Genomic DNA, 18,832 nt, shown 5'->3' with positions numbered 1-18,832 from the left:
CATAGGTTAGTTTTAAAGATATTTTATACAAGTCCTTGTTCAAAACGGATATGGATGTACTCCAGGTTTGAATTTTCTTTTCTTTATGAAGTCATGGCTAGAGACTCAAATGATACGCAACCATCTAAAATAAGCACGACGTGTACAAGTCTGTCACGTATCCCTGACCTTCAAAGGTTAATGGGATAAAAGAAAGTTTTCTTTGTGTCCTTTTTTTTTAAGGTAATATTTTCAGTCCCCATTTCTCTTAAAATTCGATTTTGAATGAGTAAAGATTTAAAAGAAAAAAAAGAAGCTTAAAAATTACTTTGTCAAGCCCTAACGGCAGGGTAAAGCAAATTGTTTATTGAATAATGTACGAATTAGAACACCTCGTTTTTCAAGAGCACAAGTAAAATGCTTATTGTCTGTTGCATGATAAGTTCCTTTCTGCTTCGTTTTTGCTTTAATATTATGAAAGCTCCATTTTACCAAACACATTAAATAATTGAGATAGTTATAGCCCAGCTCAATCAGTTTTGTTCTTTCTACAAAATAACAAAAAAGAATATTTAGTAATTACTCAGCAGTCACAATAATTCAGAACAAATTTGGTTTTGTGGGGACTTGTAATGATTCACAAGGCAATTTACACACTCAATAATACTCCACTTTACATCAACATATTGAATTAAAATTCATTAAAAAGGACAAATGAAAGAAAAGAAAACGATAAAGATTAACAAACGAAACAAGTGCTCTCTCCCACACACACACGCACACCCCAGTTGATTAAGAATCAGAACCCATCTGGCTACATCAAATCAGAGCTGCCCATCTAACGGTTGTAAATAAAAGATCTCATAACACATGATGCCCTTGGGATCTCTCAATCTGTCAAAACAAGTCAAAAGAAAAATTACAGAGCTTGCAAGAAGGATGATATTGATTCCTAAGTCTTTATCAAATTCTCCAATTGCTTTTGTAATCAACTGTATCCACAATGGAGACAAAATTTAAATTAGAATATAATTAACCAATAAAAAGATCACACAAATTAATGCGGGTCCCGATGGGTTGGGAGGACACAAAAAGACATACTTTCAATCCAAATCCTTGTTGATTTGGATACCCATTATCTATTAACTAAATATCTTATATCAAGATATTTTTTTCGCCTTCAGAAAAAAAAAATCTTATGTAAAATAGAAAAAGATTTTCATATTTACCGGTAGCACTCCTCCTAAATTATTTGTTGAGGTTAAATTTGGGTCATGTTTTTTAGACAATAAATTTCAGATTATAGATATCAATAAATTTATAAAAAAAAATCAATTTTTTTTTCTAAATTGCTTTTGAGTGATGACCCGAATTCAGTAAATATATATCATCAGAAGTTCAGTAAAATCGTAAATAAATTAACAATTTTTTTGGTTATAAATTAAAAAAAAGTTCATAAAAAGATTTCCAAAAGCTTTGAGCAAAATTAAAGAGTACAGGCACTTACAGATGAAGACGAGAGATCACTTCTTGGTGATGGCATAAACAGCATAAATAATTCCAGGGATATACCCCAGAATTGTCAAGAGCAAACAGATCCAAAACTCAGCCTGCATGATCATTTCACTTTACCCATTAAAATCAAAATTACATGAAGGGTTACTAAAACTTAATTAGAAAAAAAATCTAACAAATTTTGATTGTCAAAATATTTTAATAAAATAAAACTTTTAAGTAGCTACGAACCTTGCAACCAAATTTGAGAAAGACACCAAGAGGAGGCAAGATAACAGCCAAGAGAATATCTACGCATGTTGCTGTGCTTCCATCTGCCATCTTTGATTGATTCTTAAAAAGTGTAAAATGGAATAAAATAAAATTTAGAGTCAAAAAACAAGAACTTTGATTAAAGAAGTGCTTAGGGTTTTGAGTAACTGCTTTTGTTATTTGTACTTGGTATTTTTGTTTATAGAACTGCAAAGAGAGTTGATGGGCTTATAGAAAGAGAGAGAGAGAGAGAGTTTCGAAGAGACAACAGCATCCAGAAGAATTGCCCACGTGTCATCTTTTGATTATCTGACACACTAACACGTATCTTTTTCCTACGTTTTCTTTAATTGCGTGTCTCATTTTCATTTTCTTTGGAATTTTCTAGAATTTTACCTTTAATTTCTTATTTTTTAGTTGTATTTTTTTTTAATCCCTCTTGGAATATATGTTTAGCACTTGATAGATTTTGAAACTGTACTGAATCTCTAGTATTAAAACAACTATTAAAAATAAAATGCGGAAGGATATATATAAAATATGATCATTCTACATACAAACCGATTATGTGATGTCTTTTATAAATCGAAATTTATTAAATTATTTATTAAAAAGTAACTTTTACTTAAATGGTACTTTTTTCTATCACCATTTACACGCCACGAATAAAATAGAGGATTAAAAATTTATCAGGTGCTAAAATAACAAAAATAAGGTCTAAAAAAGTTAAAGTATAACATCACTCTCCCCATTTTTAAAGATTTGTGAATAGAATAGATTTTTTTTTTAATTTCAAAAAATTGGGAGTAAATTTAGCCGTCTTTTGACCTAAACATATCTAAGTTATGTTATATTAAACTTGATCTAGATAGTCCTGACAAATATTTCATAAAATTAGTCAGGAATTATTTTTTTTTCAGGTGTCATAATTTTCAAATTTGAAGTGTAATATTTTATTTTGAGATCCATAGTTTGACTGTTGTTTTCATGAGATTTGAAATCTAGATTTCACTCAAATTTCAGAATAAAAGAAATTATTTTAGTCTAAAGATTTGATCTGTGCGGTAATCAAACCAACTCCACTAATTAAAATTATATCTGATTACTAATGTCAATAATTTTTGTTAATGTCAATAGCTATTATATTAAATTTCTCACTTTTGGTTTCGAGGATCACAAAAGACACAAGCTCACACACGTGATGATATTAATCTTAATTTAATTTGGGGAACATGGCTACAGGCGACCTTCCATGTGCTCGGACTGCGCCCACATAATTAGATTTACATGTTCTTTTTTTTTTTCTTATAAAATTTATTGACGATTATCCATAGCCTTATTCTTTTAAGCCACGCGCATTCCCTCTTTAGATTTACCCTTTTTTTGGGTTATATTTTTAAAATATTACTCAAAGATCTCAATCGTATATTTATTTTATTTTGATTAAAAAATTTTAATTATCATATGTTTACATATATCGTATGTTAGATTTATTTAAATTTAAAATTATATTAATTTGATATACTTTTTTGTCCTCGAAATATTAAATCCATAGTTACAAAATTAACAAGAAGAGTGTTTTGGTAATTTTTAAAAGTACAAAATACTATTGAGAAAGAGTAATGCTACACATCTCAAATTTTTTATCCCAAAAAATTATCCCAAATGATGTGTCATTTATCAATTAGTTAGTGAGATAATACAATTAATTCACTTAGATCTTGTAAAGAATTATCAACCACTTAATTAATGACACATCATTTGAGATAACTTTTTAGGATAAAAAATTTAGAATGTGTAGCACTACTGAGAAAATTAGTTCAACTATAGGAATAAAGGAGTACTTAGTAATTACCTTATATAAGGATTAAAAATTATTTTATCAAAACTGGGACCCCCATTTTAAATTTGAAACCGAATGCCTTAATTTAGTAATTAGTTTCGTTTTAATATTCTTAGAGATCTTTTTTTTTTCTTTTTTTCTTTTTTTTGAAAGGATTCTTAGAGATCTTATTATCCTAATGGTTGAGACCCAAATAGTTTCATTCCACCTCTTCACGGACGCGTGATGTCAAAATAACAAATCAGAAACAGGGTATCAGAATCTGACGGCTTGTAGGTTGTCACACATGAGGGTCATAGGCGAAGATGGTGGCTTCCAGTCTAAGAACCAATTATATTGACCCACCTTTACACACGGGGCATCCTATGCATGTGATGTGTTGCTTAGATTAAAATTGCTTAAATTGTGGGTTTATTATGATTAATTAATAATTAAGTAATTAGCATATTACAATATGATTTCGGGATGGCTATATGCACAAATGGTGCGTTTATTTTATGGAATGATAATGGAGTGAAATGGTAATGAGAAATGAGAATGAGATTCTAATGTTTACCTGATAAAAATAAATGGGAATGAAGAATGAGAAATGAGAAATGGGAATGAGAATCAATTTACTAAAATACCTATAGTATTAAATAATGTAATTAGATACATGTATAAATATTATTATAAAAATAATATTAATTAAAAAAATAAAATTAATAATAATAATAAATGTTAATAATGATAATATTAATAAAAATAATAATAACAATAATTAATAATAACTAAAATAATAAATTTAATAATAATAATAATGACATTTAAAATAATAAAATTAATTGTGGTTAGAACGAGGATAATTCGGAAAATATGAAAAAAGTAGAGGGATACAAAAGTCAGTTTAGGGAATGAGAATCCCTATTTTCAACCTCCCATGGGAGTGGGATTCTCATTCCTTATTTCCAAATTATGTGGGACTTACACATTTTATTCTCATTCCCAAATTACATTTTGCCAAATAAACATGGGTTTCATTCTCATTCCTTCATTCCCATTCCATAAACTCTCAAGTAAACACACCATAAGTGTTCATATGCCATGTCGACGATCAGCAAATTATATTAGAGTTAGGGATAGAGGGATGTGATTGAAATATATTTTTTGTCGCAAATGAAGGGATGGGAATGAAATTTTTTTTATTCCATTTGCATATACAGGATAAGACTAAGAATGACAAATCATATCTCATCTCATCCCATTGTCAACCCTAACTATTGGTTTGGTTTATTATTATATTATTAAATTATTGGATATTTAACATGGCTGAAGTTGGTTACTATTCAAATCTATAGTTTTTGAAGCTTAAGTCTCAATATTAATATGCAATGGAAGCAAACTGACAAATAAAAAATGTTAGTATAAAATTATATTCGAACATGCATGTATTCAAAAATAAAATTATTATTTGATTATTCTACTTTATATTTATTCAAGATTTTTGTTATATTGAATTATGATGATCGTTAAAAGGAAAAAAAAAAGTCAAAATTTATTTGTTTACATTTGGGACTGTTCAGGATAATGTGATAGGACATGATATTTAACGGGATGGGATTAGGACAAATTTTTGTCCCAAAAAAAATAAAGGGATAGGAATGTGACATTTTTTTATCCCACTTGGCAAATCCAATCACTTGCCAACCCTAATTAGAGCAACGGTAATAAATAAACGTGATTCTACAGTAATTTATCAAGTAGGTAAAGTAATGTGTTCAAATCAGCATTGAAAAAGAGAATTGTTATACAACATTTAATCAAGGAGTCATCTCGGCACCACGCATTACGAGCAACACGATTTCTTAACTCTGGCTCGTTGCCACAAAAGTTGTCACTTAGTACCATCATGTTGAGAGCAACACACCATCTTGTTGCCACAAAGATGTCATATCGGCACCACTGCATTGTTAACAAGCATCTTCTTGGTGCCGCCTCGTATCTACCTAGATGTCATCTCAGCACCATATCAGTTTCACCATGATGCCATCGCGTAGCTTACTCAGTTAATTTGCCATGGTTTTATTACTAACGTTCAAGTGAAAATCCATTTCGGCATGTGACCAAAGGAATATCTCAATAAGATGACATCAACCATTGCCCACATTAATTAAATACCTATCAATGTTAGCCCCGTAGCTAGATTTAAGTCGTTAGATCTAGACTCAATGTTTGAAGTATAGATGCATTGTTAGTTGAAATGAGATCAAGGTCTTACAACTAGAGGTGGCCAATGGGCCAGACGTCATGAGGCACGGCACGGGCACAACACGTGTCCGTACAGCATGGCACGGCACAAACACGTTTCAGTAGAGCACACGGCACGGCACGGCACGACACGCATGTGGGCTGGGCCAGGCTTAGAATTTTAAGCACGTGAGCTTTAAAAGTACGGCATGATTAGAGATGGGCTAAAGCACGACACTCGAAAAAATACTCAATAAGCACATTTCATTTTTTAATGAAAGTAAACTTAAAATTTTATAAATTTATAAATAAATTGAAATTGAATCTTTTAATATATTTTATTAACTCAAGTTTTTTAATTTTATTTAATTCTTAGGTTTAAAAAAATTATAATTGATTTATGTTTATAATTTATTAAATAAATAATTGATATCATGATTTTAATAAATAAAATTATAAATATCATGATTTTATAAATATGTATTAATATTATTATAAACTATGATATATTACTCTACGTAATTCCAAATTAACAATTAAGTTAACCCTTAAAAAAATTATTATTATTGTTGTTGTTAAGTACTAAAAAAGAATTCTAATACCACATGGTCAAACTTAGTAACTAATATTACATTCTCTTATTATTATTAATTTATTATTATTGAATATGGACTTGAGTTTTAAATTTTTAATTATATTAAGTTTGAATAAAGGCACATGGATAAAAAAAAGTACATAGGCTTGAAAAAAATAAGATAACAACTTGACATGTACTCTTAAAAAAAAAAGAAAAAAGCTTATGGGCATTTTTTCTTAGGCATGGCACGACACGTGTGCCGGGCCGGGCCTAGGGGAAAAAAAATTAGGCACGGCACGCATAATGAGCACGGCAAAGCACGAGCATAAACACACGTGGGCTTCTTTTGATGGGCCTAGGCCTGCACGGCACGGCCCGTTGGCCATCTATACTTGCAACGAGAGTGAAGCGACTAGTTAGTGAGCCACTAAAGCTATGAGTAAGTCAATGTAGTTATCTAAGTAGTCAAACATCCAATACCTAGATGACATATTTATAGCAAGGCAGTAAGATCAATGTGTAAATGATGCATGTCCTTGGTTAATAAGACTCTTTTCTCTCTTGTTAACTTATAAATAGAAGAGAAGTTAAAGGTATAAGGGTTCATAGTTCTCTCTCTCGTTCCTTGCTAAATTTCTCTCTTTCAAACGTCCTCTGTTTTTTGACTTGAATTTTAGAGGATTTTTGCCAGTGAACCCCACCGATGACTTTGATCGTCTTTGTTTTATAAGTGGTGTCACTTGATTCCAAGGAAGACTTAACGTCCAATGAAGACTCCAACCATCTTTTTTGTTACTCTCTTCATATATTTCTCTAAACAAATTACTTGTATTCTCAATGCAGTATATAATTTGAGTTGTATTCAATTTTTATATGACTCTTAATGCATTCCTCAGAACATTATAAATCGTGAATATTAACCAAATTTTCGTAATCTTATCATCTAAATTTTGGCATCAACAAGAATGTTTAATAGGATTTATTTTAAGGTTATGGTTACGTCAAAGTTGCTCTGAGGTAGAGTATGAATTATAGCTACACACGCAACATGATAAAAAATAAAAAATACATTATAATTTTGATTGTATGATTATAAAAGAGTGTGCCCCTGTGAAGCGATTCCAACGTAGCCCAGCCCTTATTTTAATCTTCTCATGAGCTGGTGGAATTTCTTTGACGAAAAGAAATGAAGTTTGTTAAAAGTAATATTCCTTACAAATACACTTTTTTAAAATAAAAAAAGGAATTGCTATAATATTAATTAGCAAAAGAGCAAGCAGCCGACACCACAATGGTTTCTTCTTTCTTTTTACTTGCACAGAGTGGGGTGATTTCATAGCATAAGTGTTTTTAAATTTGTAAAGAATGTAACTTTAGAATGAGATGGGAGATAAATAAATGAATAATAGTTTGGTTTTATGTATAAAATCATATATGGATAGGGAGATTGCCAGTTTCATGTATACGAAAATTAATATCTATACGCAACTTATCTTCTTATTATTTTCATAATATTTAACAACTCCCTGATATCAAAATTTTACAATATTATCCTTATTTCTAAGTATAGCTTTGTTCATATATATTTCTTATAAATTAAACAAATTAATATTAATATTAAAATAAAATGTTGAATACTAAAAATAAGAAAAATTCTTATCATATTTTTTATTTATTCTAATCTAATTCTTACCCTTATTTTTTATTTATTCTAATCTTTTTTTTAATTTTTAATCTAAAATGATATTGAATAAAGAAATTTAAAAATTATTTCAACCTTAAAAGCATATTTGCCTTTGACATAGTTGCAACACCTACATTTTCTTATATTTTTTCCCCCACAATAAATGTATATTTTCTATGTCTCAAGAGAAAACACCAAGTACATGATCTATATATTTACCTCTCTTTTTCTTTCTTTGTTATTATTATTATTATTATTTTGTATAAAAAGAGTTATTGGACATTATGAAAACAATAGCAAGATAAGTGATAGATAATGAATTCGATAGGGAAAAAATAACAATCCCCCTATACTTAATATAATGATAATAACTATAATGCAATATTTTCAAAATATAAAACAAATCCAGAACAATTATAAAATATAAATGTACTAACTTGCGTGTTCAATTTTAGATTTTATACCTTTAATTTAACCTCAAATAAATCATTTTTCTGAATTGCCATATTAATTTTACACTATTTCATAAAAGCCGTAAGTAAATTCAATTACGATGAGTTTGATTCGAAAACTTTTGTTCGATCTGCCTGATCTAATCAACTATAAGCTAAATGTTTTTTTTTTTCTTTTTCATTTTTTTTCCTCCCTTTTGGTGGCTGATTATGGTTAGCATGATATTGGACATAGTAACGTGGGTCATGTGGGTCGTGGGTCATGGGGGTCGGCCACAACAATCGCAACAAATCGATGAGCTTAATTATAACTTATTATTTAATGAAATTTGAATTATGTATCGACGAGTGATGATAGAGATCCCATTTACTATATGCGTATATAATTATTAATTGTCTATTTGTCTTTGATTGCTGATAGAAACAATACATCCACCAAAGGGAACACAATATATGCTTGTGAGTTGTGATTATGCCAGAGTCGAAGGCATTGTATTAGGCAAATGAGTAAATAATTAAAAATCATATGCATTCATATCTGAATGGGGACGTGACAGACATACATAATTGGGAAAGAATGAAACAATTAATATGAATTAGTGACAGATATATAGATATATAAAATTTTTAGCCCAAGAAAAATTTTCTGTCGCGGAATTTACATTAAAATAATGAACTAAAGTTCATAAAAGGGACAAATCATACAAAAAGGGCGGAAAAAATTAAAGATCAACAAAGGAACACTTCACTCACTCACTCTCTCACACACGCGCACACACAACACTTAAAAGAAGAATCATAATCCATCTGGCTACATCAAATCAGAACTGTCCATCAAATGGTTGTAAATAAAAATCTCATAAACACATACTGCCCCTCAGATCTCTCCATCTGTCAAAACAATTCAAAAAGAAAAATTAGAGAGTTTAAAAGACATTGATTCCCAGGTCTAATCCAGTTCCTTGTTGTATCATAGCCGTTGAACAAATCACAACGGAGACAACAATTTAAAGTAAAAATAATTAAGACCAATAAATGGCACAAATTAATGCGGGTCATGGTGTCTTAAGAGGGGTCTCAAAAAGAGAAACTTTAAATCGAAATCTTCTTTCTGTTTCGGATAATAAATATCAATAGATTTATAACATAATATTATAGAATATTGAAAAAAAAAAAGATTCATTCTATAACTCCATTCGATTGCCAAAAAATCAAACTCATGAATAATGACTAGACTGATTTAGACCCGAATTCAGAAAATATATATATCACCAGAACATCTGAAAAAAAAATGTAACAATTTTTAATAGTTATGAAAAACAAAATTTACAAAAATATTTCCAAAAGCTTGAAGAGAAGAAAAGAGTGTAGGGCACTTACAGAATAAGAAGAGAGAGATCAATTCTTGGTGATGGCATAAACAGCATAAATAATTCCAGGGATATACCCGAAAATTGTCAACAGCAAACAGATCCAAAACTCAACCTGCACAAACCATTGCATTAACGATTACAAACAGACAAATTTTTTTAGCGAATTCTTATATATCTTCAGAATGTTTTTAATAAAATAAAATTTTAAAAACACCCCCAAAAGAGAAGAACTAGTTACGTTACCTTGCAGCCAAATTTGAGAAAGACACCGAGAGGAGGCAAAATGATAGCCAAGATAATATCAATGCATGTTGCTGTGCCTTCATCTGCCATCTTTGATTGATTCTTACAAAAAAAAAAAAAAAAATCAAGTGAAATTTAAAGAGTCAAAAGCAAGAAACTTTGATTGAAGATTTTAAAGGAATGTGTGTTTTTTCAATTTGAGTAACTGCCTTTGTGTTATGTAACTGCAGAGAGGGACGATGGGGACTTATATAGAGAAGAGTTGCGAAGAGAATCCGAAAGGATTCGTACACGTGTCTTGTTTTGATTATCAGACACACTAAACACGTACCTTTTTAATTTTGTGTTTCGTTTTCACGAATCATACGCGGTTCAATTAGTTTCCTTAATCATGTATGCTACAACTCTTTGGAATTTTCTCGATTTTTTTTTTTTACTTTAATTGCTTAATTAGTGATTTATACTTTTAAGATGGTGGATCAATTACAGGTTTTTGGTTTTTTTTTTCCCCCCTTATTTGAGAGTAAATTTGGTCTTTAGATTGAAACATTTGAGTTGTGTCACATTAAATTTAATCCCGAAAAAATCGTGATAAATATTTCATTAAACAATATCAATAATAATTTTTGAAGTTATAAGTGTCATAGTTTCAAATTTTGAGTAAAATATTTAGTTTCGAAGCCGTAATTTGACTATATATATATATAGCTAAATATTTAAATCCATCGTTTTTCATGAGATTTAGAATTTACATTTCATTGAAATTTGAAGACAAAAAATAATTATTTTTAGTCCAAATATTTGAACTACGTTATAATCAATTTAGACTAGGTACAGGAAATATCTGACTATCTATGTCACTAATTGAAAAAGAAAAATTTTAAAAAAAAATCCATTTACTATATCCTTTCATTGGCTAGATATTTGATAGACCAAAGCTCTATTGAAGTGTGAAATCTCACTTTTGTTTTATGAAATCACAAGGACAGCTCACCCAATGGCACTAGTGATGCTAAAGGCAACTTTCCCATGTGCTGGGGGCTGGGGCTGTGCCCACATTAGATATAAATAATTAAATGTTGATTTTTTAAAAAATATTTTAACGATTATCCATAACTTTTCTTCTTTTAAGCCACGCGCATTCACACTTTAGATTCATCTTTTTGGTCTTGCCAGTTAAAATTTTGTAATTAATATATTGGTTTGAAGATCTGATTTGCTTTCTTTTATAATAATATGTAAAAGAGAATCCTCATTTAGTCCTTTAATTTTAAGTTGTGTTAGTTCTCATATTTCTTTTAAATTTATTTAATTATGATCTATTTTTATTTGTCATATTTAATTATTTTTAATGAGAAGTGTTAAGAAATATTATTCTCAAAAGTTATTGATGCACTTATCATGTCTCAATTGATCTAATATCAATATGAAAAGTTAATAATACTTAAAAATTAATAATAAAATGATTTCAATAAAATAATGTCACTTCATAAAAAATATCAATTAGTTTACAAATTTTGTATCTTATTTTGTAAGAATAAAGATTCACTTATTATCTAGTCATATCTGAGAAAGAAAATCTTTTAACACATATATATTAATAAAAATTTACATAATTATTATATTTTTATTTATTAATTTACAATCACATACGTATATATATTTTTAAATAAAATAGAGAGAACCTTAAATTTAAAAAGAACTAGAAAAATTGTTTACGATAATTGAAAATCATACAAACACGAGGATTCGATAACAAATGGACAAATGCCCGTGTATGTGGCGTCTTCAAGGACGCGTGATGTGAAAGTTGAAAATCAGAAAAAGGGCGTCAGAATCTGACGGCGCCTAGGTTGCCACAGACGAGGGACATCGGCGAAGATAGAGGCTTCAAATTTAAGAACCAATGAGATGGATCCACCAGTACACGTAAACACGGGACATCCTATGCATGTGATGTAACTTTCTTCCAATCGTCAACCGACCTTCCACGTGTGTTGCTTAGATTAAAATTGCTTGAATTGTGGGTTTTATTATGGTTAATTAATAATTAAGTAATTAGAATATTACAAAGGAATAAAATCATATGATTTAGAATCTTTAATCTTCTCATGAGCCGGTGGAATTTCTTTTGACGAAAAGAAATAAAGTTTTGTTGAAAGTATTCAAAGGCTTTATGCGTTGCTATCCCTTTTGTCGGTCCCTCATAGAGTAAACCTTACTCCCGATAAGTTTTCTTATAAATGCATTTTTCATTTTGTAATAAACTTCATATCTATGTAATATAAAGTTTATTATTATTAGCATAAAATGTCAATTTACAACATAAGATACTGCTACGAGTTGATGTTAAAAAAATGTAGAAAATTTTATTTGCAAACATTTTTATATCTTTTTATTATTTAATTTAGTCCTCATTAATTATTTTTTTAAATCCACCACTGATTTTATGTTGATACAAATAAGATAATAAATTATTTTTTGAATCTGCCTATGATTTTATGCTCTATCATTTAACATTATTTTGATCTAATCAACTATACAAGTTGGATGATATTTTTTTTTTTTTTTTGGTGGTTGAAGATGCGTAAACCTTCACCGATCGGATGTATCATAAATTAATGTAAAGTGAATAAGGAATTAATTATACCTGATTTCTTTGAAGATTCTGGAATAACTTGCAATCCTCGTGGGATTTTGTTGATTGAGCTTAAATACATGATTGTAAAAGACACCTCAATGCTCAAGTTAGTGTATGGAGATTGAGAATTGTTTTACAACTTGATTTCTTTTGACTTTGCACTAAAAATTGACCAAAAGGTTTTTTGCCCTAATTTATTGGCTGAGAGAGGGGGAAATGGTGGAAAAACTCGAGTTTTCAACACGTGGTTTTATTACTAACCACGTTCTTTTACTTATTAACATCTCTAGTTTGATTGTTGTTTATTTTTTTCTTGACCTTTCATATGAATCATCCGATGGATGTTGTCCTTAAATCTGAGGTCAACTACAGCTCACATTGATATTAATTTACAATCGGGAAGCAATATGAACTGTGTTTATATTGACCTTTAATTTAGGATCAAGGTAAAATATACCCATTATCTGCATTAACAATTTAAAAGAAAAAAAAACACGTGATGCAGTGTAAGTGATTACATTTTCCGGCACTCGTATATTATAGTAGCTGAATATGGCTATCAGATGACTTTGGGCATTTATTGTTTGTCATTTGGATCGGCCACAACAATTGCAACAAATCGATGAGCTTAATTATAATTTAGTGTTTGTGAAATTTGAATTACGTACTGAGAAGTGATGAATATTGTCTATTTGTCTTTGTGTGCTGATTGAAACAATACACCCACCAAGGGGGACACAACATTTATGTTTGTGATTATCCCAAAGTTGAAGGCATAGTATTAGGATCAGGCAAATGCTAATAATAAATTAATAATAATTTATAAATAACAATATGATCTGAATGGGGACATATACGTACACGTGATGTGGCCCTATTTGTCTTAGCATAAATGATTATTTTTGTGCGGTAATGTAGCAACCGACATCTTTTAATTACCGTTACCTATTATATTTATCTATCTATATCCATATTGATGGTGGCCCATATCCCTGAATTTTTTGCTAGCGTGTGCGTGTTTGACTTGAATAATGAACAAATTAATTTTACTCGTGTTTCTGCAAACAATCTGGGTCTAAGAGGTAACAGGATAAGCATTGCTTATGAAGATGTGCCACCACATTTTTTTAATGAACGTACAAGTGCAACAACAACTGGCTAGGGTTGAACTGAGAAGTAAATAGACTTGACAAATTATATGAAAAGGATAATTTGTTGTAAAGATATGATTTGCTCAAAAGCTAAACTAATTGTTATCGAGTAATAATTGATATCTTAAAATTTTATCAAACAATTAAATAAAATTAATGTAATTAATTTTATTTTAATGGATTCTATGTAATGTGTAATGTGTAATTCATCAAACAATTAAAAAAATTTACAAGTTTTAAGTGGAAATAATTACATTCGCTCACTATTTATTTTATGAATGTTAATAAATATTAAAATAAAATTTTATCATGTCTAGCTCTAGCACTGCTCATTATTATTATTATTATTATTATTATTATTATTATTATTATCAGGAGAAGTAGGCCACATTGAGTGGCTACCGGCGGTTCAGAATTTCGTCCTAATGGTCAAGTATAAAATCTTGTGTATATTGATATTCCTTTCGGACTAAGACGAACTCCTTTTCTTAGTTTATAATTTGATCTTTCTCCGCTCGGCCTAGAATTAATTTGCCAAAATTCACTTATACAATTAAATTTAAAATAATATCATTTTTTTTTTTACAATTTACTAATTCATCTTTGTTAAGTGTTCTTGGTAGGAGTAGGACGAGTTTCTCTTCCTTAGCATCTATGTTGGGCTCCTCATCCTCAAGCTTTCGGAAGGTCCACTTTTACCGATGAATATTCTACAATATGCAAATGAAAAGTCAGAGGTGTGTGCTACCAGTGAGAACCATTGACGGTCAAGTCAGCAACCAAAATTTTTGGAGAGAAAAAATGGAGAGTGAGAAGTATAAATTAAATAACATTTATTTGAGTTATTTTTCATTAAAAATTTTTACCAAAAGGATAGAGTTTATAATGACTTTTGTTGATTTGAATGATGTTTAAATTACTTTTGAGACACTTGCCATTATATGGCGATTTATGTTCATGTTAATTGATGCTTGCACAAGTGTCCCTGACCTTTCACTTATTGGCTTCTTGCTTACCCAGACAGATTACTCCATACCTTGGGGTACGGATTACCTTACGTAGGCGATTTGCTCAATATTGAAACTTCTCCTTACATTTTTAGGCGTTTATCTTTCACATGGGCGAGGAAACTTCCTCTTGGTAGATTTGATGAACTTCTGCTTTCACTGGAACTTTCGCTTATTGTTAAAGCAATACTATTCGTGCAACGTTGTGTATTAAAACTCTCAGTTTCACTGCACTTCGATTTTTGCTTTCACTACAAGTGAAATTATAACTGTCACTACCATATATGTAAAACGTGACTATCAATACAGATTTGAGAATGAAGATAAGAGTCAAGGCAATTATGAATGTGATTATTCCAACTCGATTTAGTATATTTTGATTTTTAAAATCAATCATGTAAATTTATTTTTTGAACTAAAACCATACATATGTTGGTTGATGCGGATATAAATAGTCACAATTCAGCAATCGGGTCGCAATGAATCTGCAAGAACAAATCACAATGTGTCCTCCAACTGCAAGAACAGATCCCTTCCATTCTTAAAGATTTAAGAATGGATTGTTAGGAACCTTCACGAACATATTGTCATGAGGTCATCGAAGGATAATCACAAAGTTGAAAGATCATCTTGTTGCGGAAGCGCGGGTTGAGCAATTACTAATATTCTGGTGATTCATGTGACTTTTGGAGAAATATAATGTGACAAACAAATGTAAAGAAAATAGGATAAAATAATTTCTGTGGTTTAGCATGATGCCTACTTTTACGGACAAAGATTGGAAGATAATTTTACTAATAAAATGAGAATCTACAAAAGTGGGAAAAACTCTCAAAACCCACAACTCCAATACACCCAATTAAATCCTCCCACCACTGAAGTAGAATCTCTCTCAAAATTCTCAAATTGTTTCACTTGCTTGCTCTCAAAATTGGAATGAAAACAAATGAACAATGACCCTTTTATCTATAGGAAGCATTGCTCACCTACCACACGCTTCAATTTGACTTTAATTGCCAAATTGACAAATTTGGCAATTCGTGCCAACTTTGTCATGCAATGCATGCTAACTGTCACATACAATTATTCAATTTGCATGCTTGACTTTTCAACACCTCTCAATTCACAAAGTAAGAATATACACTATCTGATTTTCTCTCCTACACTCTCTTTTGCATAATTCGGATTTTTATTTTACATATTTTCACTCACCCATGTAATGTCTTTATATTACAATTAGTGTGTTCTAATTGAAATAAACTTAACAAAGTCATTTGAATAAGCTAGATCTCATGCCATCAGGATGTAAATAAAACAATAAGTTACATCTTATGAATTCTCAATAAGTTCTACAATGTTAAGCCATCTCTTACTTTACATATAGTCAGCCCATCATGGGCGCCTAAATCTAACATCTACTCGCATGTAATGGGATCACAAGGTAAATAGAGTTGCGAGAATAGGGTCTTTGGGTAGTATCATATGAGCAAATGCAACGTGTGACCCATGGGCGACATAAACTAGAGCTTTAGATAGCTACAATCTCAATTGCAATTACTACAAGAGGTTTAGATAACTTGTTCAATATGTATCTTAGATTTCATTATTCACTACATCGGCACATACATATTTAATCCCTTAATAGAAGCTATGCTCAATATTGAGCACTCTATAAATTCTCAATTGTAACCATCCCTATATTGATTATACAATTGGTCGACCTGTAAATACATAGGTCGGATATGAGGAATTTGATTTGATTGTTTTAAGGATAATTTGGTCCCAATTACGTGCATGTGGCTATTATGTTAAGAAATTCTATTATATGGCTAATTTTGATAATAAATTTATAAAAATGACTAGATTGATAAAATTTTCAATATAATTAGGGATTTAATTTCCATCTTATAACATGAAAGGAATTTATTGCTCGAAGAGTATAATAACAATTATTGTTTAAGAATTAGGTAGCTGAATATGAGTGAAACATCATTAATTAAATTTCATCAATTTAAACTCCGATATTTGTTATATCGAAGATTTAACTCCCTAAAGCTTTGCTAATCAAGTTGTATATATGTTTTGATATGTCTCCCAAGAAATAATTGGATGATAATATTAAAGTTAGCAGACATGCACGTTGATAAAGTAGATGGTATTTGCAATGAAACCTGTTTTTGGACAAATAAAGAAATTCCAAAAAAGGAAGATTACTGCCAATATTTTTGGGGAGTTCACTAGATAGCATTTTGTCATTGAAATCAAGACCTTGTAAAGAAGATGCGTTGGTGATTCTAGAAGGGGAGTTGGTTATTACCAAAGAAAGTAGCTCGAAAATTGTTTCAACTAGGTCACATTCAACTTATAATACAGACCTTGAATGCAGCTTAACTGACCATGATGGTATTTTGCGTAGTTCAAATAATAATTGAAAGCAAAGACTAAAGTTTCGTTGGTGAGGTTTTTTATCCCTATCCAAAACTTTTATCCTTTTTTTTTCTTTAAATGCTATACAATTTTAAAATATTCACATAAAATACATGACACTATAATTATATTATATTATCATTTATTGATAGATTTTTATTGAATACTATTGACTATATAAGGTTTTATGTTTTAGAAATGATATATGACGGTTTCATTATCAATTAAATAATAATCAATAGTTTCATGCATACAACTAAGAAGAAGAAGAAGAAAGAATGGAATAAATAGAAGAACTTATATTTTTATAGTTTCATGTTTCTTAATTATCACCTAATTTTGTAAGTATGAGAGAAAAGTAGAATGGGCAGAATAATTTTCATTGACATTTGATTGAGTATATATACACATATGACTGACTTGTTATAAACGACCACCAGTTCCTATAGTTATGCTAGGATACCTATAATTAAGCTATGCAATCAAAGTCTATTGTAATTTAGGAATACATACAGAAAAATATATTTACAGCTCAATATAATAAATAAATGGATTCTACTTTCCAATATGACCCCTCAAGTTGGAGAGTGAATGTCTAGCACTCCAAACTTGCGAACCATAGGCATGAAAACATCTTTTCCCAAAGCTTTGGTTAGCATATCAGCAAGCCGATTTGCGGAACTCACAAATCTTGTTATCACACAACCTTCTTGTATCTTGTCTCTTATACAATGACAATCCATCTCTATGTGCCTTGTGTGTTCATGAAAAACTGGATTAGCTGCTATATGTAATGCAACCTTATTGTCATATTATAGCAATGCAGCCTCTTGATGTAAAATCCCCAAATCTCTAAGTAAGTAACGAAGCCATATCAATTCACAACAAGCTCCATTAGAAACTGCATCAATTTATATCGATCGGCTTGTGCTATGTCTGAATGTGTTGCCAATTCATCCCATAAACTTTTCAACTTAGTGCAGTAAGCAGAGACAGAGAGTTGCTCTTGTCAAAGAGAAGCAATATCTTGTTGTATCTCGAATATGCGAGATGCATTGCCTTGAGAGAAACGCTAATAGAAATCTTCCCAAACCTCATGAGCAATAGGATAACAAGTCATACTGTCAGCTATTTCTGGATCGTAAGAATTGGCGATCCAGAAATGAACCATATCGTTGCATCTTGACCAAGTCGCATAGCCTTTAGGATCACCTTCTTCTGAAGGAACTGTGATAGAACCATTGACAAATCCGAGCTTGTTCTTGGAGTTTAAAGCTCAAACCATAGCCCTTTTCCAACCAAAGTAATTATCTCCATTTAGAGGTTTGGAGATGAGAATCAATCCGGGGTTATCCGAACAGTGAGTGAAGAAGGGATTGGAGAGATTTTCCTTGGAGGAATCTGCAGAAATCTCTGATTTTTGTGGATCAGAATTGCTGGTTTTTGGAATATCCTCAAGGGC

The 18,832-nt window shown here is 30.3% G+C and overlaps 2 protein-coding genes across 3 annotated transcripts; both read right to left on the bottom strand.

Moving 5' to 3' along the window:
* Window positions 1-578: 578 nt before the first annotated feature.
* Window positions 579-1,958, bottom strand: LOC102622068 (hydrophobic protein RCI2B). Of its 2 annotated transcripts, none has more exons than XM_006480279.3 (3): window positions 1,726-1,958; window positions 1,487-1,589; window positions 579-971 (listed from the first exon to the last, which is right to left on the bottom strand). In XM_006480279.3, exons 1-2 carry the CDS (start codon window positions 1,813-1,815, stop codon window positions 1,503-1,505), a joined length of 177 nt encoding a protein of 58 aa, XP_006480342.1. In that variant the 5' UTR covers window positions 1,816-1,958; the 3' UTR covers window positions 579-971; window positions 1,487-1,502. The 2 variants fall into 2 exon arrangements, with proteins under 2 accessions (XP_006480342.1, XP_006480341.1); XM_006480278.3 differs by having other exon boundaries at window positions 579-873; window positions 1,726-1,956.
* A 7,156-nt stretch (window positions 1,959-9,114) lies between these two features.
* Window positions 9,115-10,376, bottom strand: LOC102621787 (hydrophobic protein RCI2B). Its single transcript, XM_006480277.4, has 3 exons — window positions 10,145-10,376; window positions 9,909-10,013; window positions 9,115-9,419 (listed from the first exon to the last, which is right to left on the bottom strand). The coding sequence occupies exons 1-2, from the start codon at window positions 10,232-10,234 to the stop codon at window positions 9,927-9,929; spliced, it is 177 nt and encodes a 58-aa protein (XP_006480340.1). The 5' UTR covers window positions 10,235-10,376; the 3' UTR covers window positions 9,115-9,419; window positions 9,909-9,926.
* Window positions 10,377-18,832: the final 8,456 nt, after the last annotated feature.

This window comes from Citrus sinensis, chromosome 6 (assembly GCF_022201045.2).
Source record: "Citrus sinensis cultivar Valencia sweet orange chromosome 6, DVS_A1.0, whole genome shotgun sequence".
In the NCBI taxonomy this organism is placed as follows: domain Eukaryota; kingdom Viridiplantae; phylum Streptophyta; class Magnoliopsida; order Sapindales; family Rutaceae; genus Citrus; species Citrus sinensis.
This window is presented reverse-complemented; position numbering and strand designations above follow the sequence as displayed.

Excerpts from the sequence above, each read along its gene's own strand:
- LOC102621787 (XM_006480277.4), bottom strand. The coding sequence starts at position 10,234 with ATGGCAGATGAAGGCACAGCAACATGCATTGATATTATCTTGGCTATC. Across the intron at positions 10,014-10,144 it reads TTCTCAAATTTGGCTGCAAG|GTTGAGTTTTGGATCTGTTT; the intron begins GTAACGTAACTA and ends TGGTTTGTGCAG.
- LOC102622068 (XM_006480279.3), bottom strand. The coding sequence starts at position 1,815 with ATGGCAGATGGAAGCACAGCAACATGCGTAGATATTCTCTTGGCTGTT. Across the intron at positions 1,590-1,725 it reads TTCTCAAATTTGGTTGCAAG|GCTGAGTTTTGGATCTGTTT; the intron begins GTTCGTAGCTAC and ends ATGATCATGCAG.